This window comes from Mirounga leonina, unplaced genomic scaffold (genome assembly GCF_011800145.1).
Source record: "Mirounga leonina isolate KUSES-001 unplaced genomic scaffold, KU_Mleo_1.0 Mir_175, whole genome shotgun sequence".
NCBI lineage: Eukaryota > Metazoa > Chordata > Mammalia > Carnivora > Phocidae > Mirounga > Mirounga leonina.
Genome location: NW_023270453.1, coordinates 10,554,571 through 10,580,854, shown reverse-complemented (window position 1 = coordinate 10,580,854; position 26,284 = coordinate 10,554,571). Strand labels below are relative to the sequence as shown.

General features: G+C 38.3%; 1 protein-coding gene across 3 annotated transcripts in view; it reads right to left on the bottom strand.

Annotated features, from left to right (window-relative positions):
- The window catches only part of USP6NL (USP6 N-terminal like), a 193,482-nt gene extending 167,198 nt beyond the window's left edge, over positions 1-26,284 (bottom strand). Inside the window, exons 1-2 of one of the 3 annotated variants that reach the window (XM_035021663.1) lie at positions 26,039-26,284; positions 8,131-8,217 (exon numbers count right to left, since the gene is read on the bottom strand). In XM_035021663.1, coding sequence (XP_034877554.1) covers positions 8,131-8,134 — 4 coding nt within the window. In that variant the 5' untranslated portion in view covers positions 8,135-8,217; positions 26,039-26,284. Of the gene's footprint in view, positions 1-8,130; positions 8,218-18,566; positions 18,917-22,072; positions 22,758-26,038 lie in introns of those variants that run through there. The other 2 variants (XM_035021664.1, XM_035021665.1) reach the window with 2 other exon arrangements.

Sequence of the window (26,284 nt, the reverse complement as noted above, 5' to 3'; positions counted from 1 at the left end):
TCATAAATTTTTGAGCTAGAAAGCTTCCAGACAATGTAGTCCAGTTCCCATATTTATGACAAGGACATGGGGAGGGGTGCGGTAGAAGGTTTTCGGGGGGGGGGGGGGGGACAGGGTGTGGTGGCACATTAAAGAGGTCAAGCTAATGACCATACATAACATGGTTAGTTAATAGCACAGCCAACCCAGGTTTCTGGGACTCTTAAAGAAGACTGCCACTGGCGGGCGCCTGGGTGGCTCAGTTGGTTAAGCGACTGCCTTCGGCTCAGGTCATGATCCTGGAGTCCTGGGATCGAGTCCCGCATCGGGCTCCCTGCTCGGCAGGGAGTCTGCTTCTTCCTCTGACCCTCCTCCCTCTCATGCTGTCTCTCATTCTCTCTCTCTCAAATAAATAAATAAAATCTTTAAAAAAAAAAAAAAAGAAGACTGCCACTGGCAAACTTAACTCTTTCAAAACGGGATTTTAAAAGAATTTCTCTTAAGAACAAAGTATCTTAAAACTATTATATAGAGGTTGGAGAACCCTCGTTTGTGTTATACTGAAGAATTTTAATTAAAGCTGATTTAGATACCAAGTTTATCTATATTATGTAATATATTGTAGATCAAAAATAAAAATGTTAATGACAGGCTTACAAAACCTATGTAAATAATGTCATTTTTAAACAATAGCATAACAACACTAGGTAAATGGTTTGAAATTTTAAGATTTAACTAGGAAAAGTAATTTACAAGCTTTACTGAGATTATATTGTAATATTACAGTAAGTGACATTTATGCTACAAATCTGTATGACTTTTAATAAAAGGAAATTAGATTTTCACAGAAAATGTTTTAACTACAAATCAATTTTTTATATATATATATATATACAGATGTGTGAGTGTATGTGACAGAGGAAGAGAGAGAGGGGGAGAGCAAGAAAGAATCAAATGGACAAAGTGTAAACAATTGGTAAATCGAATAAAAGGTATGTGAAGAATTTGGGTTCTATTTTTACAACTTTTCTTGTTACAAGTTTGAAAACATAACAAAACAAAAAGATACAAGATAATGCAAATCATCTCCTAACAAAAACTTAATACTATACTCTATAAGAAATATTACTTTAAATTCATATTAAATTTCCCAGAGTATCAAACTGTAAGAATTACTCACTTTTCTGCAGCAAGTGGTCAAAAAGATGATAAATTAGCTAAAAGTAAAGTATATTCCATTTTCAATGGTCAGTATTAACACAATGAAGTATCTTAAACTAAGAAACTGATCTAATAAATTGTCTGAGAAGCAATTTTTGTTGGCATTCTTCATCACCTTACCTACCATGTACTGCTGCCATGGTTCTGATAACTAAGACAAATGCTGGGGGCGCCTGGGTGGCTCAGTCGTTAAGCGTCTGCCTTCGGCTCAGGTCATAATCTCAGGGTCCTGGGATCGAGCCCCGCATCAGGCTCTCTGCTCCATGGGGAGCCTGCTTCTCCCTCTCCCACGCCCCCTGCTTGTGTTCCCTCTCTCACTGTCTCTCTCTCTGTCAAATAAATAAATAAAATCTTTTAAAAAAAAAAAAAAAAGACAAATGCTGTTTCTCAACAGGAACTATTATACACTGTACCTGGCCCTGCCCACTATATGCCAGCAGGTCTCCCCAGTCACTATGACAACCAGAAAGTCTCTATCCACGTCCAAATCCCCCCCCCAATTAAAATTCTGATTTTACAGTTGACCCTTGAACAAGGCGGGAGTTAAGGGTATCGAACCCTGACACAGTTGAAAATCTTCCTATAACTTCTGACTCCCCAAAAACTTAACTACTAATAGTGTACTCGAGTAGAAGCCTTACAGATAAAGAGTTGATTAACATATACCTCATCATATGTACTGTATGCTATATTCCTACTATAAAGTAAGCTAGAGACGAAACTGTTATTATGAAAATCATGAGGAAAATACATTCAGAGTACTGCACTGTATTTTTTTTAAGTAGAGTTGACACATAATGTTACATTAGTTTCAAGTGTACATTACAGTGATCAGACAACTCTAACTCTACATTATGCTATGCTCACCACATGGGTACCTACCATCTGTCACCATACAGTCCTATATTGTATTTATCCAAAAATTCCATGTTATAAGTGGACTGGCACTGTTCAAACCCGTGTTGTTCAAGGGTCAAGTATATATTTTCTTTAAGAATGGTTATCTTCCAAAATCCAAACTTATCAAACATAAATGAGTCTTAATACGACAAATAGATATATATACTTTACAAAGGGATTTCTTTCAAGATTCTGTTAAATGCAAATACCCCAGTATTCAAAATACAATTCAACTTAAGTTTTCTTTTCTTTAACCTCTACCCAACTTCTAAGGTACACAGCTATTCCATAAAACAAGATATATAGCTACATAATTATCCTAGACAGAAATTTTAGCCAATACTTAGGGAAAGCCTTGTATTATTCATTGCTTTAATAAGACTCAGAAGAATCCTTATGCCACCACTGAGGGACTTAGTAATCTACTCACTTATTTATAACATTACCTGTTCTAACAAATATTAAATTGTTTTCACTTCAGCATGAACTTTTAGTCCACTGCTCCACAGAACGAAGATATTTATTCCTACTCTATTAGAAAGCCATAAATATACTGCATCCCAAATTATTCACTGCCATTACTTTTTCCTCAGTTAAATGAGAAATGTTTCATATTCAGAAGTGACCTCAAAAAACTCACTCCTTTATTTAGGCCAAAGGGCAGGATCAAACACTCCAATGCAAGAGATTCACTCCTGGATTGCCAAGTCAGAAGAAAATTGACACAGAAATCCTTAGAAAATAAGTCACTATTAGTTACAGAGCAAAAGTTTCCTGAAGAAAGTGAAGTAAAATATATAAGATAAAATTTAAAAATAGTAGAGCAGATAAGCTTTATTTTTTCAAGTTAAAATACATTAAAATAAAACTAAATAGTACCCTAAATAATCATTTTTGGGTTTTGGTGCTTTTTGGCTTGTTTTTGCTTAACCCATTCCACCAAAATAATCATTTGAAATTGTTGAGCAATGCTCTTTACAAGAACTACTCCTGTTGTTACAATCTCCATTAAAGATCTAAGAGGTCCAGGATGCCTGGGTGGCTCAGTCAGTTGAGTGTCTGTCTTTGGCTCAGATTGTGATCTCAGGGTCCTGGGATTGAGTCCTACATCGGACTCCGCACTCAGCGGGGAGCCTGCTTCTCCCTCTGCCTCCACCTGCCGCTTTCTCTGCTTGTGCTCTCTCTGACAAATAAATAAATAAATAATCTTAAAAAAAAAAAAAGATCTAAGAGGTCCATTTCAAATTATAGCCACAGTTTAAATATAACAATTTTCATACAAATACTTCATCTTTGGCACCATCTGATAAAACAAAATTTTGATGTGCACCCCGATGTTTATAGCAGCAATGTCCACAATAGCCAAACTGTGGAAAGAGCCAAGATGTCCTTCGACAGATGAATGGATAAAGAAGATGTGGAATGGAAGATAATGGAATATTATGCAGCCATCAAAAGGAATGAGATCTTGCCATTTGCAACGACATGGATGGAACTGGAGGGTGTTATGCTGAGCGAAATAAGTCAATCAGAGAAAGACATGTATCATATGACCTCACTGATATGAGGAATTCTTAATCTCAGGAAACAAACTGAGGGTTGCTGGAGTGGTGGGGGATGGGAAGGATGGGGTGGCTGCGTGATAGACATTGGGGAGGATATATGCTATGGTGAGCGCTGCGAAGTGTGCAAGACTGTTGAATCATCGATCTGTACCTCTGAAACAAATAATGCAAATATATGTTTAAAAAAAAAAAAGAAGAAGAAGAAGAAGAAGATAGCAGGAGGGGAAGAATGAAGGGGGGGAAATCGGAGGGGGAGACGAACCATGAGAGCCAATGGACTCTGAAAAACAAACTGAGGGTTTAGAGAGGAGGGGGGTGGGAGGATGGGTTAGCCTGGTGATGGGTATTAAAGAGGGCACGTTCTGCATGGAGCACTGGGTGTTATGCACAAACAATGAATCATGGAACACTACATCAAAAACTAATGATGTAATGTATGGTGATTAACATAACAATAAAAAATTTAAAAAACAAAATTTTGAAAAAAATCTTGACAAGTGTTTAACATTGCAACATATGCAAATACAGAAAAAAAAAACACAATTTAAGCACTGAAAATCAAAAGGCTTTTTGTGGATTGTAATAAAGTCAACAATCCACAACGAAACGCACAACTCATAGCAGCACCATATAATACATTTTCCACCAGATAAATATCTAGCCTCAGAACTGGGCAGAATATTAAAAATCTAAACTAAAAGCTGAAAAACATCTTAAAACATTTAAGCAATTCTCTAGGCTTTAGCTGGGGCATCCCAACCGGGGTGCCAGGGTGTGCAGAGAAGGGGATCCCCGCTGCTTTCAGGACAGTTGGGCACAAGTAGCAGCCTGGTCTGAGGTGTCAGAGCCAGTTGCCTAAGCCCCAAACAACTCCATCAGTTTACCCCACATGCAGTACAACTTCTACCACGTCCTATGTGCTTCATGACACGGGAAGGGTTAGGAAATGCTTCTGAGAGAAACCCACCCAGACATAAGTATCAACCTTTCTTTTCATCTCTAAAGAAATATTGAAAAAAAAACTTTGGTTACCCATCATTCTCACCCAAATCTAGGTTTGGAAATTCTATCTAGACTTTAATGATAGTATCTTCCTATTTTTTAAGCTGTACCATGATTCTTCACTATTTTTTTTTCAAAAACTGAAACTCTGATATACTCAGTTCCCACCTTTTTGAAAACTTACAACCCCCTAGAAACTGCATCATAATATAGACACTGTAACACTCCCTAACCTATGGTTACGGTGGTCTACTCAAGAATAACTTCTGTCAGTAGAAAAAGCCATCACATTGGCAAGAATAAGAAACGCAACTCACAGTCTATTTCAAAGAAAGCCTAAAATGGGCGGAAAACTAAGAAAAAATCTAGAAGAAGTCAAACTGCCTGTAACCAATCTTTTTAAACTTATATCTAACCAAAATGTCTATTTGTCAGAGTAATTTTTCTGTAACAAAATCTTCAGTTGCTCCCCTAACTGAAATCCTTTAACAGCTCCTAAGCCCTACATGGTGAAATGCAAACTTCCTGGAACGTCCCTGCCCCAAACTCTGACTGCACCTCCTCCAGCTTTATCTCTCCCCGTCTCTCTGTCATTCCTCATCTCTATGCTCCCAAATGCTCAACTACATGTAGTCACGCCTTCATGCCTTTCTCACACTGCTCCACTTTCTCGGAACACTCTATCCTATGCCACACTCCACACACACACACACACACACACACGCACAACACACACATTCCCTGCCCCCACCCCGCCCCTCAATCTCCCTTTACATGGGATCAGCTTAAATTTCACCTAAAAATAGTAACACATGGAATAGCTACCCCATACTAAAGGATGTTACTTAGGAACACCCAAATCCATGCATTATTTATTGAGCACCTATTAAGTACCAGGAAAAGTGTTTAGCACAATTTTTGCCCTCAAGGATCTTACACATTACATGAAGATAAGAATGAACAACCACGTGATTTTAAAACAGTAGGACAGGAACTAGAGTGAGGCAAGCAGGGTGCTACAGGGAGGAAGCACGATGGGGCTCGGCTAGCAAGGAAAGTGATGCAAGCATGACGAAGAGGAACACTAGCAGCTAGAGAACTAAGCAGAAACTGTTGGGGCCCTTTTAATCTTCAATGTGAAATAAGAAGTTTGGACTTCATGGTCATAAACCTCCAATGGCATGTTCAATCTTTGTGTCTCCCTTGTCTTCACAACAAACACAGAGAAATAACAGATAAAGTATAAAAACAAGTCACTAAAATGACCTACCTATGCCCCAAAACATGTTCAACATCTCTAGATCAGAAATCTAACAGAACACAGTGCAAGGCCCCAAAGCAGGAAAAGGCAGCAGGAAGTAAATCCCATGGGGTAACTGTATGCAAAAGAGTTCCGAGTGAAGCAGGGTCAGTAGCCAGGCTCCTTGCTTAAAACCAGGGGCAGGGGCGGCACTCATCCTGGATTACGAAACTAGACTGAAAAGGGCTTTTGCTAACGGTGCTGAAGTTACCGCAGAGGAAGCTGCTGACCTAATGCCAGGTGACTCAGGGAGAGAATCTGTGATATCACCAGCATCACCACGGCGCTGGAGCTCTGATCCACTAACACAAGACCTGATTCTGATCTGGGAACTCCAAAGGCAGGCAGAGACAACTGCAAAGCTGCCAGACCAGCAGGGAAAATCACAAAAAGACAAAGACACAGGAGAAAGAGAAAGAATTTTCATCAGACTGAGCCTGCAAGATTGCAGAACACGATGAAAACACCAAGAGTATCAACAACCACAATATAAATTCACTGGAGACAAAATAAAAAAAAATAATAATAATAAAGTGATCTGAAAAAGACTCAAAATAAGCACATAAAAGATAGACAAAGAGATAAAAGAATAATAAAAGAACCAAATTTTTTTAAATAAAAACAAGCAGAAACAAAAAAAGAACTAGTGGATATTTAAAAAGAACCAATAAAAATCTTACAAACGAAATACAGGCATTGTAACTCACAAGTAAAAACCTATATGTGGTTCAGATAGTTTATTATGAGTCACCTAACGAGCTATCCCTCACCTCTGCCTTTGTCAGCACAGGGCTCTGAATTTTTAGGGACAGCAGTGTACAGGACACTGTTAGACGCTGAGATTCAAAAATGAAAGACACAGGGCACCTGTCCTCAAAGAACTCTGTAACAGTGATGCTAACTGAACAACTAAAATTACAAAGTCAAATGTACATTTCCCAAAATGTAGTAAGCATTTTTAAGTTAAAATGTCTGACATTTCTTAGTTTTCATAAACTCACATTATCATCTTTACTATGAGTTGGCACTTTACGTTAGAGAAACGTTCTCACAAAATTTCGTATGAATGGAGCTGAAATATCAAAAGCTGCTTCTTCTTCAATCTGTATTTGAACTCATCTAGCAACTATCCTGGTTTATTCAAAGTACACCACTGAAAAAGGAGCCCACTGAAAAGTCTCGAAAATCAAAGCACACATCTTGCAATATTATTAGTAGAAAGCACTCAAAGATTTCACAATAACAGCCTCACTTTCATTTATCAACTGCCTAATTATTTCAATCGATAAGAATAACTATCCATATTAAGATAAATATAATCATTATGAATTACATGTGAAAATTTTTAAACTAACATTATATTCCAGAAGGAAATGCTCACTCTATTCCAAAGTTCCCATAATCAAAAACTCTGTACTTTTTTTAAAAGTACATCAAACTGTCATATGATCAGAGTAAAAATCTTAACTCTTTCCTCACTCTCTAAAAGTAAACAGTTAATACAAAATAGTAAAATCCAGCTCTCCTCTTCACAGGAAAAAGTGGATTGGAATGGCAGAAAATATTACGTATAGTACAATCCCTTTACAACTGAGAAGATAAAATCTGTATCAAATTTGCTAAGTCTTATAGGACAGACTTGGTTCTCATTCCATCAAAGACATTAACAAAGAGATTATTTTTTTGCTTAAATATAATACTAACACATGTTATCCAATGATTAAGCTTCACACAATTAAACCTCTGATAATTATGGTCAATTTAAATTTTCCCTCTTCATTTTTCTTTCTTTTTCCCCCACCCACTTCTCCTCTGGCAACCACTAGTTTGTCGTATATATTTATGAGTCTGTTTCCCTCTTCACATTTCTAACAAGTCCCTTTCCAATGACTAAGTCAACAGAATATTTTGGGTAATAGAACTAAATCAGCCAAGAAACTAACAACACAGATTTCCTCAGCACATCTAACTTCTCTGAATAAATGAAACACAGAAAGGATCTCCTTTCAATAGAGACAGGTGCACAATCGGGCTGAACCAGATTATCCAATCTCTGATGAAGTGACATAATTCCAGTTTGTCCCATAACAAATTTTTTTTTTTTTTTGAGTACTCCACAAATGCTCCTGAGGCCCCTGAAATGAAACAAAGACGGACACTTACTCATGACTGGAAATGTCTCTGTAGGCTGTCCCAATCGGAGAGTAAACCAAAATCTGCTGCCCAAGGCTTCTCAGAAGAATACATGTCCTGGTGAGAAAACAAAGAGAAAAAAATCATCTTTTCTAAACATCAGCATTTAAAATAAAATTTTCTAAAAGGAAATGAAAATAATTTGGTTTCAACAATTTTCTATTCCCAAAAGAACCCTCTGGTGGTCATCTAAATATAAAAAATTACCAATCTTTAAAACATTCATCTTTTCCTTTGTCTTTTTTTTTTTTTAACAAAAATTCTTTTTTTTTTTTTTTTAAAGATTTTATTTATTTATTTGACAGAGAAGGACACAGCGAGAGAGGGAACACAAGCAGGGGGAGTGGGAGAGGGAGAAGCAGACTCCCTGCCGAGCAGGGAGCCCGATGCGGGACTCGATCCCGGGACTCCAGGATCATGACCTGAGCCGAAGGCAGTCGCTTAACCAACTGAGCCACCCAGGCGCCCCTTTTCCTTTGTCTTTAAGAAGTTATCTCAAAAGCAAATAGTATGTATAAAGTAATTATCACACAGAAACATATTAATAGGTGTCCTTGGTCTTCACTTACTAAAATCTTAATCCCTCCCACCTTCCCAAATAAATAAATCCTAGAAAGGAAGCACTCTATCTAGGCTAGATATAGCACATCACGCCTGCTAAATTTTTTTTTTATTACACATAAATAATTCATATACACTATCAAATAAAGATGACCAAAGTTATTGCTATAAACGTTCTCTAATAATGGGCCTTTTCCTCATTATAAAATATGGTTTCATAGTTTTAAAAAATTGGCAACAGCAGCAAAATAGAAAGAAAAATTCTCTCACCACACAACGCCATTACATCTACCCAACTATGTGGGGCACGTTTCCTTTCAAGGGATTTTCTGTAAGTATTCTTAAAATACACTTCATAAGTACTACATGAAAATTTTCATATTTGGTTCTTTTCACTTCAGTATAAGATAAAGTATCACCCTGTATTAGTATAAATATGAACTATATGTTCCTTACTTCATTAATATATTAAAGAAAAAGAGGCATAAAGGCATATTTCAACACATTCATGGATGTGTTGAAATACTAATGTTATATTTCAACACATCCATGAATGACAAGTGCCTCCCCAAATCTAATACATAAAAATCCACAGATAAATTAAAATTCGATACAAAATTTGCACTGTGCTTCCTCATGTACAGCTTTCTTCACGAACTGATAAACTACTTTTTGCAACTACAAGAAGTGATGATTACTTGATCTTCTAAATCAATTAAGAAAATAGCATAATACTAAGGACCTCTGATTCTGAAATAGGTTAAAGTTAGGGTAACATTTTTTGAAGAAATAATGCTTGTCCCATCTATATACTTCTTTACTCATGTCATGTAATATATGTGAGAAATACAAATTTACAAAATGAAAATCTGTATGCACAGCATGATTCGTATACTGTAATTAGCAATGGCATATAATCATAGTGCTGCCACATTGTCACCTGACCCCCATCCCACACACTTTCTTCTTTATCTATGCAGCAAATACTATGATTTTCATTTCCAGATAACCCAATTATCCCAAAGGAAATGAGAAGTTGTATGGAAAATCTAAAACAACATATAATCTACATGTTAGTTTTAGAATACACGATGCAAGTTTCTCACTATAAATACACTCTCTTGATGGCGCTTCACTGAGTCTATCAGACCGGTCTTCCCTCCCAGGAAACTATGAGGTCAAACATGATGCCCCTGGAACATGCTGAATGATGATGACATGGGAAAGCAATCCCACGTCACAGACACACAAAGGAGATTAAACGTTCACAGATGATCCAGGACTTTACTTACTCTTGTAGAATCTAGTCTCTTTGGCCAGCGACTTTTTGTTCCTATTTATATCAAGTTTTTTATCTTACATTTAAAATTCCTAAAGGGCAACATCAAAGAGCTCTGTACTAAGTAGTGTGCCCTTCCTACCCATAATCGTAAAATGCTGAACAAATACGTATTCAAGAGGGCGCCTGGGTGGCTCAGTTGGTTAAGCGACTGCCTTCAGCTCAGGTCATGATCCTGGAGTCCCGGGATCGGGTCCCGCATCAGGCTCCCTGCTCAGCAGAGTCTGCTTCTTTTCTCCCTCTGACCCTTCCCCCCTCTCATGCTCTCTCTATTTCATTCTCTCTCTCAAATAAATAAATAAAATCTTAAAAAAAAAAAAAAAAACAAATACGTATTCAAGGACTGAAGTTCCTAAGACATCAAGAATTTTCTTAGCACTGAAAATAGTAACCTCAAATATGCCAGGATAATAAAACGTATAAACAGTGGATTTATAACCTTACCATCTAAAGCAATAAATATACTTTACAAATATGCAGCAATGCATGTATTGGAATTACTGTGAAATGTCATGGAGCAGTTCTTATATAGAAACATACTTTGAAATTACTTATAACTGAATATACTGGTTCAAGATTCCTTACCCCTAATTACAGCTTTGAAATGTAGATCTTCCTATCTACTCTCAAAGTAGGTAGTCTGGGAACTCTTTAAGCAACAAGGCAGTTCAGAAGAACATAAGATAACGTGTGCACATTCTCTTTCTCCTTCTCTAAATGCTATCCCCTCCCATTGGACATACAAAAAAGAAAAAAAAAAATCTAACTTTGTTTTTCACATCATCCAAGAGGGAAAAAAAGTAATTTGTCTTAATTCCACAGTTTCACATAAAAGGTATATTGGAGTATTTCCATAAAATCTGTCCTTTAAACTCATTTTCTAGGAACTTGAGCCATGCTGTTTATTCTCAGCATGAGAATTTATACTCATGCTAAACTAATACAGATTCTTTCAAGTGACTCCTCTAACTTTTGTAACAAAACTTGCTATACATGGGGCACCTGTGGTTAAGCGACTGCCTTCGGCTCAGGTCATGATTCTGGAGTCCCTGGATCAAGTCCCACATCAGGCTCCCTGCTCGGCGGGGAGTCTGCTCCTCCCTCTGACCCTCCCCCCTCTCATGTGCTCTCTCTCTCATTCTCTCTCTCTCAAATAAATAAATAAAATCTTTAAAAAAAAAAAAAAAAAACTTGATATACATGAATGGTGAGCCAGCCTAAGGATAATCAACCCATCCTGACAGGGAACTCAGGGTCTATTTAAAAGTAAAGCAAACTCCACCAAATCCTTTTCTTTATTGCAAGCACTACACGACCTTAAAATAATTTCTGACACTTTTAGACAGTTAAAACCTCTCAAAGGATCTGAAAAGACTTCTGGTTTTTATAACACCAGATAATCTATTCTAGAACTAGCTCAGCAGTCCCAGTTTTAATTATTTTAAAACTTAAATTTAATAGAATTATAAACCACAACATATGGTATCACATTCTATTATTTCTAATAATATTCTTTCAGGAGACCAAATTGATAGTAACTTATTTTATTGTTTACTAACTTCTCCTACTGAAAGAAATACACAAGAATGCCAATCTCCACTATAAGCTGATGGGATTTCCATTCTTTTACTCTCATAACAAATTATAAATTTAGAAAATCAAATTTAATCTTGAGAACAATTATGCTAAATGAAATAAGCCAGTCATATATAAAACAAACAACCTATTTTTCCACTTATATGAGGCACCTAGAAAAGTCAAATTCAGGGACAGAAAGTAGGATGGTGGGTGCCAGAAGCTGAGGGTGGGGGGAAAATGGGGAGTTAGTGTTTAATGGGGACAGAGTTTCAGTCTGGGAAGAGAGAAGTTCTGGAAATGGATAGTGATGGCTGTACATCAATGTAAATGTACTTAATGCCACTGAACTGGACACTTAAAAAAGGTTAAAATGTTAAATCTTATGTATATTTTACCACAATAAAAAATGTAAATTAAAAAAAGAATCAAATGTACCTATGGCTCCAAAAAGAGCAAGCAAATCCTAAAATAACCGAAAATTATTACAAAGAATCTAGGTGTTTTTTAGAGATGGCTGGGTGGCTCAGTTGGTTAAGCATCTGCCTTCAGCTCAGGTCATGATCCTAGGTTCCCAGGATGGAGCCCCACACCAGGCTCCTTGCTCAGCAGGGAGCCTGCTTCTCCCTCTGCTTGTGCATGCATGCTCCCTCTTTCCCTCTCTCTCTCTGACAAATTTTTTTAAAAAAATTTAAAAAAAAAAGAATCTAGGCATTTTTTATTAATAAACATCAAAACCAACCACACAGTTCTAAAGTATTCAGCAAAGGGTCTACCTGAGAAATAGCTAGGACTCATTATTTAGATTTTTTGAAATCCCCCCAATTAAATAACTAATACAGGCCCTGTTAAAGCCAGAAGTGAAACAAATACTTTCAGCATTGAATGAATGTCAAAGTCTTTTCTTATCCCTTAGCCACCACCATTCCCTACAATCTCTCAAATTCATTTGTTTTTTTCCATCCATATGCAAAATAATTCTAAATTAAATATATACACCTTTTCATTCAAGTGCTCTTGTATAAGTAAAATAACTTACTCACACCAAGAAGGTGAAGATGATGTGTAAGACTTTAAGAACTTTAGCCACAGCTCCATTTTTATCTTTCACATCCTTAAATTTTTGGTAGAATAAGAAGGATGGCAAAGAAGTATTTAATTAATTCTTCCTCACAATTTTTAACTTCACGGTCAGTTTCCATTTGAAGAACTTCCACTACTCTACTGTGAACTTTCCAATTTTTATCATTCAAGATAAGTACTTCTCCAACTAAAAATACAGCTGTCAGGTATTTGTTTCTGAGATTCCTGTGTCCAAATGGATTGGGAACCCTCTTGCTACATGACATCAAACATATTTGATAAAATACAAGAATTATTCTTTTAAATGCATAGCAAAGCTCATAAGCAACTAAGAAAAATCCTTAGAGACCAAAAAAAACGAACAGGAGCACAAAGAGAGAGTGGTCAGTAGGCAAGGCTGCCAGCAATGGCCCTAGAGGCATTTATTTGACAATCTCCCGTAACCAAGCTGCACCATCCAATACTGTAGCCACTAGCCACATGTGGCTTTTTAAGTTTAAATTCATTAAGACTATGTAAAATTTAAAATTCCATTCCTTTGTCATACTAGACATTTCTAATGTCTACTGGGTTGATGTATTAGCAGAGATGTGTAACATTTCCATTATCACAGAAAATTGTATTGGACAATGCTGAAGGGCTTTCAGTGTTGACAGTCAAGCATGGGACAAAGTCAAAGCTTCACACTGTACAACATGGGAAGTCAGACTACAGTTAAGCACATAAAGCCTGGCCCCTGCAGAACTACATCTTCAATAAAAAGAATAAACTATGAAAAAAAAAAAAAAAGTCTGCCCCAAAGAAAAGCAGAAGAATTCTCTCCTGAATCTAGGTTTATTTGTGTCTGGGGAGGGGAAGGGAGAATTCACTGGAAATCTGTAACCAAAACCAATCTTCACACAGGTTTCAAGTTCAAATCCATACACTTGTATGTTATAAAAATCTCAAGCCTAGAAATCAAGCCACTCTGGTTTAACAGTGTCCTCAACTGCAAATTCTTTCTGGGAGAAAGCACTCTTAAGCCAGGTCTCACAAGCATTTCCACAGATACAGTTACAGTAAAAATTAGCTCAAACTTTTAAAAATAGGCATAAGCAAGATTCAACAGAAGTAAGTAATCACAAATACATTGAAAAAGGAAAGGACAGTAATGTTTCAAAATACAATAGGAAATGGAAAATATGAGCAAAAAAGAAGGCAACAGATTTGGAAAAAAATCAGGTGAAAAACAGGATAACTAAAATTAAACCTCAACAGACAAGTTCAGCAAAGTAGGTTCTGCTAAAGAGAGAATTAATGAACCACATGATAGATCTGATAACCTTTTTTTTTTTTAAGTATATTTATTTTGGGGGGGGAAATCTCTATACCTAACATGGGGCTTAAATTCACAATCTGAAGATCAAGAGCCACATGGTCTCCCAACTAGCCAGCCAGGTGCCCATGAACCAGAAGACAGATTTAAATTATCCAGAATGCAACAAAGAAAGAAAAAATACAAAGCAAGATTAAGGGACATGAAAAATCAATTAAAATATCTAGTATGTGTATCTAACTGGAGTTTTAGAAAGAGAACATTAAGAATGAGGGAGAGAGAATCTGCAAAAAGATTATCTGAACTGATGAAAGATACTAATGCACAGACTCAAGTTCAGCAAATTCCAGAAAGTATAAATGAAAGAGAAATTGACACCTAGAGATACCATAGTGAAACTGTGAAACATCAATGACAAAGAGTTCTTAAAAGCAACCAGAAACAAAAGGCAGATTGCTTACAAAGCAACAATTAGACTTACACCTGATTTATCAACTGCAACAAGAGGAGCCAGAAGACACTAGAATATCTTCAAAGTTCTAAGAGGAAGAAACTCTTAACTATAATTATATCCTCAACTCAGCTAAACTATCTTTTCAAGAAAAATGACAAAATAATGAAAATTTCAGACCCAAACTGAGGGAAGATATAGTAAACAGATGGGGGGTAGGAGGGATGGGGTGGCTAGGTGATAGACATTGCGGAGGGTATGTGCTATGGTGAGCACTGTGAATTGTGTAAGACTGCTGAATCACAGACCTGTACCCCTGAAACAAATAATACATTATATGTTAAAAAAAAAAAAAAAAAGAAGAAGAAGAAGAAGATAGCAGGAGGGGAAGAATGAAAGATGGGAAATCGGAGGGGGAGACGAACCATGAGAGACGATGGACTCTGAGAAACAAACTGAGGGTTCTAGAGGGGAGGGGGCTGGGGGGATGGGTTAGCCTGGTGATGGGTATTAAAGAGGGCACTTCTGCATGGAGCACTGGGTGTTATACACAAACAATGAATCATGGAACACTACATCAAAAACTAATGATGTAATGTATGGTAATTAACATTACATGATAATAAAAAAAAAAAAAGCATGCGTCCAAAGTTACAGTCACAAAGTAGGAAAATGATGCCAAAGAGAAGGTCTGAAATATAAGAAAGATGGGAGAGAAAAACCTGTAAACATGACTAAATGCAAACAAATCTTAGAGGTATGATTTCTACATTAGGAGTTACCAAGAAAAAAAAAAAAAAAGGGACCTAAAGTCCTGAACAACAGCATGTAATCTAGAAAGGAGGTAATAAGAATGGAAATATTCCAAGTTTTTATGCTGTTATTCAGGAGGAAGATATGGCAGACACTATCCTCTGTTCATATGTCTTCCTTCACCCATGCTCTTGCTGTGGCTTCCCTAAGGGTGGCGTATACTCCCCACCTCATGGATTTGGGGCCCTGGCCATATTACATGTTGGACTGACACTGTTCTAAGAGGAGGTTCTAAGAGCATTGCGCTTGTCTGAGTTCTCTTGCTCTCCTACAATGCACCCCCGATAGCGACTGGTCCTAGAATGAGTAGAAACCTAGCACACAACTGAACCCAACCCACAGCCTATAAACAAACCCAGCCAAACCCAGCAGAGACTGCCAAACCTATGAGCTAGAAACAAATGTGTGTCATTTTACACCACTGAAATGTTGCAGTGGTTTGTTACACAGCATTATTATTGCAAACGATGACTAATACAGAGAATAAGGATATTAACTTTAAATGCAAATTAAATTTGTGAGTTTTAGTTTTACTAGAAAACTTTACTCACTAAATTTGTGAACATACACACACACACATACTGATACCATTTACATAAATTTCCAAAATACGTAAAATTAACAATAAGTTGTTTAGGGACATACACACATATACTGTAACTATGCAGAAAAGCAAGAGAATGCTAGACCCTAATGTTGAGGCTGCTGGTTTCCTCAGGACAAGTAGTAGGATAGAGGAAGAGAAGCAGGAAAATGTGATCCAAGAGGGTATTGATAATGTTCTATCACTTAAGTTGAAGGAGCGGATAGTATGGACACCATTATGTAACACACATTACACATAGCTTTTTGTATGAATATAATATTTTGATATTTTAATATGAAAAAGCAAAAAATCTCCCAATAAAATTCATAAGTGAAATGATTATAAATAAAAGGAACACCACATGGGGCTGCTGGGTGGCTCAGTCGGTTAAGTGTCCCAGGGTCCTGGGATTGAGCCCCGATGTCGGGCTCCCTGCTCAGTGGGGAGCCTGCTTCTCCCTCTGCCCCTGCCCTGCTCATTCTCTCTCTCAAATAAATAAATAAATATTTTTTAAGAAACGTAACATAACATGTGTTCTCACCTATATAAAGGAGTTAAATGCATTTGTAATCTTTAAACTATGATTAAGAGGCAGAAAGAGTTGTAGTGACTCATTCATTCTTTAAAAGTAAAAGACAATACCAAGTGAGAGGCAGCTCCACTACAAATTGCAAGAGAGCTTTCATGTGCAAAGACTGATGATTATACATTATCCACGCGTAAAAGCAGCAAAGAATTGTTATCATTTGTGCTGGCTGAACTCTGCTGTCTGATCACGAAAGCTTCTGATCTCATCCTCAGACTTGTACAATCCAAGTTCATTTTTTTTTTTAAAGATTTTATTTATTTATTTGAGAGAGAGAGAATGAGAGAGACAGAGAGCACATGAGAGGGGGGAGGGTCAGAGGGAGAAGCAGACTCCCTGCCGAGCAGGGAGCCCGATGTGGGACTCGATCCAGGGACTCCAGGATCATGACCTGAGCCGAAGGCAGTTGCTTAACCAACTGAGCCACCCAGGCGCCCCCCCAAGTTCATTTTCTAGTAGAAATTCCTAGATCCTGTTTTGCAACACTGCTATGTGTTGAACTGCCATCCCAAGAAAGAGCTTAAGAAAATTTCCTTCATTGAAGCATTATTTGTAACAGGAAAAAAAAATTATGAACAACTTAAATGTCCAATAGTAAGGGATGGACTAAATGAACTGTTGGCAATTTACATGTAATGGACTCTCATGTATCCATTTTTAAATGTCTCAAGAAAATTTAATGTCGGAGTCAATGAGTGCTCAGCAATGTACTTTATGCAACTTTCTCACAGTCAGCAAGAATTATCAGAAATGATGCCTCAACCAATTTAAATTTATTTCCCAAAGGGTTATAAACAAACACTTAAATGATTAATGTTAGGTTTTTAAATTTAAAACAGATAAATAATATAGAAATTTACTATTCATTCAATAAATATTTACTGAGCAGCTATTATGAGCCAGGCAATGTTCTAGGCTCTGGAGACACAGCCAAGAACAAAACAAAGGTCCTATCCCTGTGAAACTTACATCATTGTAATTCTACTACCTTTTTTCTTAATTCAGATTCATAGTTCATTAGTTCAAATATATATGTCAAGGCACATTCCCAGGTAATGCCTTCTCATTCGGATAAAGAAATAACTTCAGTTAATATTAAACTCATCATTCACTGATGTAGAAAGTGTCCCCACTGTACTTTCCCAATTCTTGGTCATTCTATAAAAAAATGCTCTTTCTGCAATTTATACTCCCTGAAACACAATGCTAAATTTGAACAGCTTTAAATATTTTCCCAGCTCAAGAGAAGTAAAGCAATCTTCCATCATTGCTAGAGAGAAAAGAGGTTTGTTTATCCTATTCACTAAATCAACAACGTACTTCCTGCTAATAAGATCAGAGAATAAGATGGGCGAAATGTGAAATCATTTGATTTCCTCGGTTTGTTTACACGTGTATGTTAATGAAGCATCAGATAAGAATGAGGTCTAATTTCCCCTTCTGCAGGTAGAATTTGAGTTAGGTTTCCACAAGGACTTATCAAATTCTAGTAGCTATACACTGGTAAACAGGTCAACTTCTAGGTATTTAGAAAAACAAACGTCCTGGAGTGCCTGGGTGGCTCAGTCGTTAAGCGTCTGCCTTCAGCTCAGGTCATGATCCCAGGGTCCTGGGATGGAGCCCTCCATTGAGCTCCATGCTCAGGGGAAGCCTGCTTCTCCCTCACCCCCTCCGCCTGCTTGTGTTCCCTCTCCTGCTGCATCTCTCTGTCAAATAAATAAATAAAATCTTTAAAAAAAAAAAAAAGAAAGAAAGAAAACAAATGTCCTTTCTGGAACTTCCTTACTTACAGTTACAGAGGCAGAACCTTTCAAAAGCTGCTTGTAATTTGTTCACATGTTGTAGTTGCCTAATGCAGTTGATACATACTATCAGAACTGCACATAATGCCTGAGCTCTACAGATAAAAGCTAAAATGAAGGATACAATATATCTGATTTTCAGAGGCCTGGCATCATTTAAAAAGTCAGCTAAAAATTCCAGACTATCTCTAGTTAGATTCTAAACACAAGAATCCATCCATCTATTCAATAAATACTTAGCTAGACAATATGCAAAAACTTCTCAAGGGGCTTAAGATAAAAAATCAAGACAAACCTAGTCCCAGCCATCTTGCCGCTAACCAAACACATCCAGGACAAAAGTACTGTAAGGGAAATGGGTGTGAAGAGCTTCAGCTCATGCAAAGACCCTGTGCTGAATGAAAATGAGCAAATTTATGAGCCATAAAATGTAAATACATAAAGTTGAAGAGAGGAAAATTCATGTAGTCAATAAAATCTGGAATTCAGTAAATGTGAGCCTTGCAAGAAAATCACTCAACATGTAAGAAGTCCTAGATGCAAGAGGTACAGCTCTGCCATTAACCAGCTCAGGACTTCAGATCAAGTCACTTCATTGCTCTGGGACTCAGTTTCTTCAACTGTAAAATGAGAGCTAAAATTTCCAACCCACCCACCACTCAAGATGGTCAAGGGATTATGCACGAAAAAATGCTTTGGTAAACTAAGTATCTTACGTATACTAGTACTGATTCAGCTTTTTTCAGGTCTTATTTTTTAAAAAAATAAGTTGAAATGATATTTTTTAAGATTTTATTTATTTAGGGGCACCTGGGTGGCTCAATCAGTTTAAGCATCTGCCTCTGGCTCAGGTCATAATCCCGGAGTCCAGGGATGGAGCCCCACATAGGGATCCCCACTCAGCAGGGAGTCTGCTTCTCCCTCTGCCCCTCCCCCACCATGTGCTAACTCTCTCTCTCCCCCCCCCACCCCCATCAAATAAATAAAATCTTTTTTAAAAAACCTAGGCAGGCTCATAACTGCTTCAAAGACTAGACTGCAGTGGAAGTAAAACTGCATTAAGCTTCAAAGCCAAGTCATCAGAGGCAATCTAGCATCTGTCTGGCTCAAGGGCTCTCCACCCCTCTCCCCACTGCACGTGGGTGCAGGACTCTAGCCCTTGGAACACTGCCACTGAGCTGTGAGCACACTTTCTGTCATCAACCAGACATGTGAGCAAACCTTCAAATACTATTAGGCCCAGCCTTCAAGCAGCCCTACTTGAAACCAAATGAAGCTAAGACAAGCACTGCCCAAATTACAGTGTTGTGCAGAAAATAAATGTTGTCCCTGTTTACATCACTGAGTTTTGAGGCAATTTTTTAGGTGCCACAGTAACTAGAACAACTACAGGGCAATAAAAGAGAAACACTACTGCTACGTGCAACAACATAGCTGAATTTCATTGATACTATACAATGATGAATGAAAAAGCCAGATCAGACACAAGACAGAACATACTGTGTGATACTATTTTGACAAGAAAACCAAAAAACGCAAAACTAGTCTATGGTAATAGAAAACTGAGTAATTGTTACCTGAGGCAGGGAAGGAAGGTGGTATGGATGGTGAAGGAGTGCGACAGGGCCTTCTGGGGTGGCAAAAATGTTCTATGTACTGAACAACTGGATATGATTATACACTTCATTACATTTATAAAAATTCTTCATGGCATATATTTAAGATTAGTACACATTATTATATGTATATTATACCTTAACTCAAAAAGGGGGGGGCACCTGGGTGGCTCAGTCAATTAAGTGACTGCCTTCAGCTCAGGTCATGATCCAGGGCCCTGGGATGGAGCCCCACGTTGGACTCTCTGCTCAGCAGGGAGCCTGCTTCTCCCTCTCCCTCTGCCTGCCGCTCTGCCTCCTTGTGCAAGCTCTCTGTCTGTCAAAGAAAGAAAGAAAAAAAGGAAGAAAGAAAATCTTTAAAATAAAAAAAAAAGGTGGGGTAGGATGGTAATCAAAGAACTGACAAGGTAATAAGGAATTACCAGGCAGAGTCCAAGAGAACAGAGAGGAGCAGGGCATGCTGGGGTTTCTTACCTCCTGGAAATGCTTGCCTAATCAAAAAACTGGAAGGAAGACAAAATGTCAAAGCACAAGATCCACCAAGGGAGCCATCCCCTGCTTTAGAATAAGACCCCAAAAAGCTGAATCCCAGAAGAGATAACACAGAAGTACACTAAACCAGTCCTTGCATAGACTCAAAACAAACAAACAAACAAAAAAACCTCAGTTTGAATAAAGGTAATCCCAAGTGCCTGGCAAAAGCAACTAGAAAAGCCTTTACCTAATCTATAATTACTTCTAGAAATATTTTTTCAAATAGAATAAACAGTACACAATCAAAGATAAGCAGGCACACAGGGATATAAGACCCCTCGAGAAATAAAAGATCACAGAAAAAAACCTTTGGGATAGCTTACTCTGTTCAAAGAGATATGCACAAAGCTTGAAAATTTTGATAGGGAATTAGAAATTATGAAAGCGGCACAGCAGATTTTCAAAGGAACCAAACTGAAATTCTAGAGTGCAAAATACAATTAACCAAAATTAAGAACCCGGAGAATAACATTTAGAGCAGATTAGACAGAGGTAAAGCCTAACTTAGTAAACTGGAAGACAGACCACAAGAAAATATCCAGAACAGAAAAAAAACAAAAAAGTGGAAAATACAGAAGACAAGTGAAATACATACAGGAGTTGGTGAGCTCTGATCACCATGGAACTGAAGTCTCAGAAAGAGCAAGCAAGAAAATGGGGAAAAAGCAATATTTGAAGAGATGATAGCTGAGAACTATCCAAAACTGATGAAAGACATCCAGACGCAGCATCAAAAGGTATATACCCCAAGCAAAAAAGGGGAGGATTATTTGAAACCCAAAGACAAAAGAAAATCTCAAAAATAGCCTGAGAAACAAATTACCAATAAAAAAGTGATAAACTATAATTGACTTGTCAATAGAAACAAAGCCAAATATTAGAGAATAATCTCTTTTCCAAAGGACTAATATGTATGTATGTATCCCTAGTCTAGAATTCTATACCTAGCAAAATGCATCTTTCAAGAATGCAGGTGGAATAAAAACATTCTCAAACAAAAAGTTTGAAAATTTGTCAATACAATATCTATTTTAAAGAAAATACTAAAGAGTATTCTTCAGGCAGAAGGAAAACTATTTCAGTTGGACGGTCAGTAACACAAGAAGGAACGAAGGAAAAGAAAATGAAGTCTAACTGAATTATAACAGTGTAAAACAACAGAAATACATCTTTGGGGTTTAAAACATATATGCATTTTAAAACATAGTAACAACGAAATAGGTTAAAAAAAGAAGAAAGAAAATTAACTTAAATATTTTTAAATGTTTTAAAATGTTTCACTCTCTGGAAAAAAGAGTGGAAGTCTCAATTAATACTACACTCTGATAAGCTGAGAAAACATATTAGAATTTCTTAGGCAAACACTTAAGGAACAGCAAAGGAATACATAATCCCAAGCTAATAAAAAAGAGGTAAATGAAATAATCATTTTTAAAAAGACAATCCAGGGGCACCTGGGTAGCTCAGTCAGTTAAGCATCTGACTCTTGATTTCGGCTCTGGTCACGATTTCAGAGTCGTGAGATCAAACCCCACATCTGGTTCCACACTGACTGTGGAGCCTGCTTGGGATTCTCTCTGTCCCTCTCCCTCCGCCCCTCCCCCCCCCACACTTGTGCCCCACGCACTCTCCTCTCAACCCGTCCACCAACCTCTAATAGGACAATCCAAAACAAAGCTAAAATGAGAAAAAAGAAACATGAAAAACAGGTAAGACAAATAGATTTTTTTTAATTTTTAAACATTAATGTCAATAGTTATTGTATGCCAATTCATTTTTATAAGTCATAAGCAAAATACACAGATCTAACCAATGCACATATACCTAACTTTTATAAAATTTTAACCACATCTATTCAATTTTTTCCCATTGTGACTGACTTCTCAAAATCTTATTTCACCTTCTCTTTTCTTATCTTACTACAGATATGCTAACAAGCATTAAAATGTCCAAACCAAATAAAAAGAAACAGGAGCAAAAGTCCAGAGAGCCAACTAGCTTATAAATACTGCATTAATTCCATAATAAAATATTAATTTGCCACTACTGATCTATATAAAATTACTGAATTTAACATATTAAGAAACTTAAAAACAATATTCTTTCACTTATTTCATGAAAAACATTACTCTAGTATTTTTTAATTCACTTGTTAATTTAGTGAAAGGAAAATTCCAGGATACAATTACAACTTTTTCTACACACACAAATGTCAGCAAGACACAGGTGCAACATGTACCTCTTTCAGAGAATAACTAAGTATCTATTTAGTGCCAAAACCACATAAGCAAACAAGATATGAAACTCCAGTCACTCCTGATCTTCCTATAAGCAAATGAAACTACCTGCCACTTTTATATAATATATATATATATATATATATTTTTTTTTTAGGGTGGATTGCTACTACCATTTTGTGAGAAGTAGATATTTTAAGTGAGGTAGCCTAAGCGCTTCCAAAGAAACAATGCTAGCAAAATTAAATCAAAATGCTATATTCATATCATATAGTATCTCTGTAAAGATATCAAAGAATCTTATTTAACATTTAATTCCTGTCTTTCAGATACAGAAACTCACAAGTGAACGGTGCCAGAGTTAAAAAAAAAACAAAAAAAACAAAAAACTAGACACCAAATTGTACAGAGAGTCATTTCCAGTCTACTGTGGCGAGAGTCAACTAGACTGACTCCCTTTCCATAATGGCTGTGGAACAAGACTGAGCCCTTCATTCAGATGACTGGAGTATGGTGCCAAGAGCCTTCTCTACACAACGAACCGTGGTTGCTGCCAAGCCGTGTGAGGAACTAACTCATGCACAAGCATCCTTATCTAACCTCCATGACAGACTCTTCAGGCACCGTGTACATGCTCTTCCCTTATCCTCAGAGTGTCTCACCCACTGCCCTCCCCTTTTCATCTACTATCTCCTCCATCCTTCAGCTCTTACAAGTCACTTCCTCAGGAAAGCTTGCCCCGGCACCCCTGAGTCAGGTTAGGTTCCCTAGTCAGAGGTTTTATAGCTCCCTGTACTTTACTTCAAAGGACTGATGCCCCTGTGGTGGAAAACAAGGTACCTCATGTGAGGTCATGAGGTACACAGAAGGCACTCAAGAAATACTTGCTGAATGAACAAATCTGCATTTATGATTCTGCCCCAAAAGAAACAAGCCTTTAAAAAGTAAGTTATTTACATGAAAAATCAAGTTATTTACATGGAAATGGCACAGACTAGTTGAGAATCCAAGTGTTTGCAACTCTCATTCCCATGCTCTGACCCCCATGTACTATAATGAAATGTGGCAGAAGACAGTTTTCTTTCTAGTTAATATTACTTTTTTATTGACTTACACTGTAAAAAGTGAGATACTTTTTAATGGAGAAAAAAAGAGACTCTAAATACAAGTGAATTGCATCTAAATGCAATATGCCTTTCAAAAATCACCCTGAAGGGACAATCTATAACTTTCCGGTAATAAATGGTCAGAATAGTGTTGATAACAATACCATTGCACTAAAACAAAACAAGAATGGTTAAAGTGAAATTGCAAACATAAACCAGAAAACGTAATCACCTGCCTCTTTCTCTCTAAGTGAAGTAGCAATTCCCAAACTTTTAATGTTGTGGCAAAGTGTTCCGCCAGCTTCAGACCGCCTTAACATGCCTAGCACATTTTAACCAAAGTAATTTTGTTTTCAATTTGCCACTAACTTTAATTTACTGGTCTCTTTTTCAACCACCTTCACAGGCTACAAAACATAACAGGAACTCTAGACAGATGTGCACATAGTGGCCAAGACTAACCAGTACAACCCTCTGCTTGGCACTGGAGGCCCAGATTGAATGCGCCCTGCCAGGAAGTTGTCTTGGTTCCCCAAAAATGCTAAGGATGACCAGTCAATTAACAGATGGCGGCAAAGCTGACACTTCTACTCACTGGATTGTTTAACCAGTGGCAGTTGTCCTCACTAGGAGGTATTTCATGTCAAAACACTTATAATTGGTAATGGGCTATCCTTTTCAGAAAAAAGTACACCAGGGAGTCTGACAGGCTAGCTCAAAACAGTAAGTAGGCACAAACACCAAGATTCAGGGCCCAAATTCTTAATGTTTGGCAAAAGATGCTTCTTCAAATGCCTTTGTGAGTACTCACTAATTCTTTATATAATCAGCAAAGGAATTTCTGTTAACTCAGGATACCTGTTTTCTTTTAAAAAGTTAATTTATAATTTTATTAGCATATTTTTTTCTTTTATATGTTGACGTATTTCAATTTTCTATGTAGAATACAATATAGGGTCAATATTCATTTTAAGTAAAAACATAAACTATGTTTACAAACTTTATTATCAAAAATGGCAAACTCAGAAATATTTTTAATTTTAGGGTCTGACAGAGTGAGAAAAGCAAATAAACCACTGTTCATTTGATGCTGGCTAGCTTAATTCTTACTAAAGTGACTTCACAAAAGAAAAAAGTACCCTGACTTCCCTCTAATAGAACTTCCCAGGGATTCAACATATGAGGGGATTGGCCACGATGATCTCTAAAGTTCTGTTCAACTTTTCTGAGCTACAGACTTAATTCCATTTATAAATGGATTAATATAGGATTAAAATCGCTTTCTTCCAGCAAGCAAAATATTTTAGATCGTGTACCCACTTTTTTCCCCCCATTTGTGTCACATTATTTCCCATGACTGGGTATTGCCCCAATTCAAACATCCTTCCCAGTCCCCTAAGGGACTCATTTCACTGCTGTTAGTCTACTGACTAAAAATCAACTGTGGATTAAAATGCGGGGAAAGGGGCGGGGGGGGGGGGAGGCGGAAAGAGCTTAATCCCCAATTTACAGAAATGTCTTTCAATTTATAGAAATGTGGATTCAGAGACTCCTCGCATTTCCTGGCATTAAAATACCTGCGAGCAACCATTCTCACGCATTAGATATGCTGCACCATCACACGGCTGTTAGCTCTAAACTACTCTGCAAACTTTGCAAAGGCGCACAGATTTCCAGGCTCTCCAGATCCCTCTTTCACCCCATCCTCCTCTAGCCTAGTCGAAACAAAGTTCCGCGGCACGAAGGCAATAATTTAAAAGAACGAAGTTTGCCTCAGTCCTGCCCACTTGGACTCCGCAGGACGCAACTGAAACTTGCAAAGGAGACACGTCTCCCGGGGACCCGAGCTGGCTCCGCGGGGGAGGGGGAGGCAGCGGGGCTCCCCCTTCCCCGGGTCTGGTAGACCCTGGCCCTTTCCACCGGCCCCCTTCACCGGCCATCAGGTCCCCCTGCGCACCGTCCGCCACAGACCCTGCCCGCACGCCCCCTGCGCCCCAGCGCCCCCCTCACGGCGCCCGCCAGCCTGCCAATCACTCCCGCAGAGCCCCACGATCGAGGTTCCAGGCGGCACCAGGGCGGCCCCGCACACGTTTCCGGAGCCTGACCCTCGACGGCTGAGGCAGGGAGCCGCAGCTCCGTCCACCTCCCCGGGGCCGGGAATGGCGGCGTCCGGCTCCCCGGGGCCAACCCCAGCCCCTGCCCGGAGGAAACCCCGGAGACCGCCGCCGCCGGCCGGCCGGCCCCCTGCGGTGGGAGACGAGGAAATGAAGTTACCTCCGGCCGGTCCCGTCGGCGGAGGCTGTGGGAGGGGGCAGAGCGGGGAGTCGGGGCAGCCGAACAGGTCCCGGCGCGGCGGCGGCTACCGCAGTGCCCTCCGCCCCATTGTTTCCTTCCAAGAGGATCCCGGCGAAGCCGAGCCCGGGAACCAGGAAGTTCCCCGGCGCGACACCTCCTGCCGCCGCTATGGAAACGGCCCCCGCCTCCCAGGGCGGCTCGCCCGGGACCCCGCCTCCGCGCCGC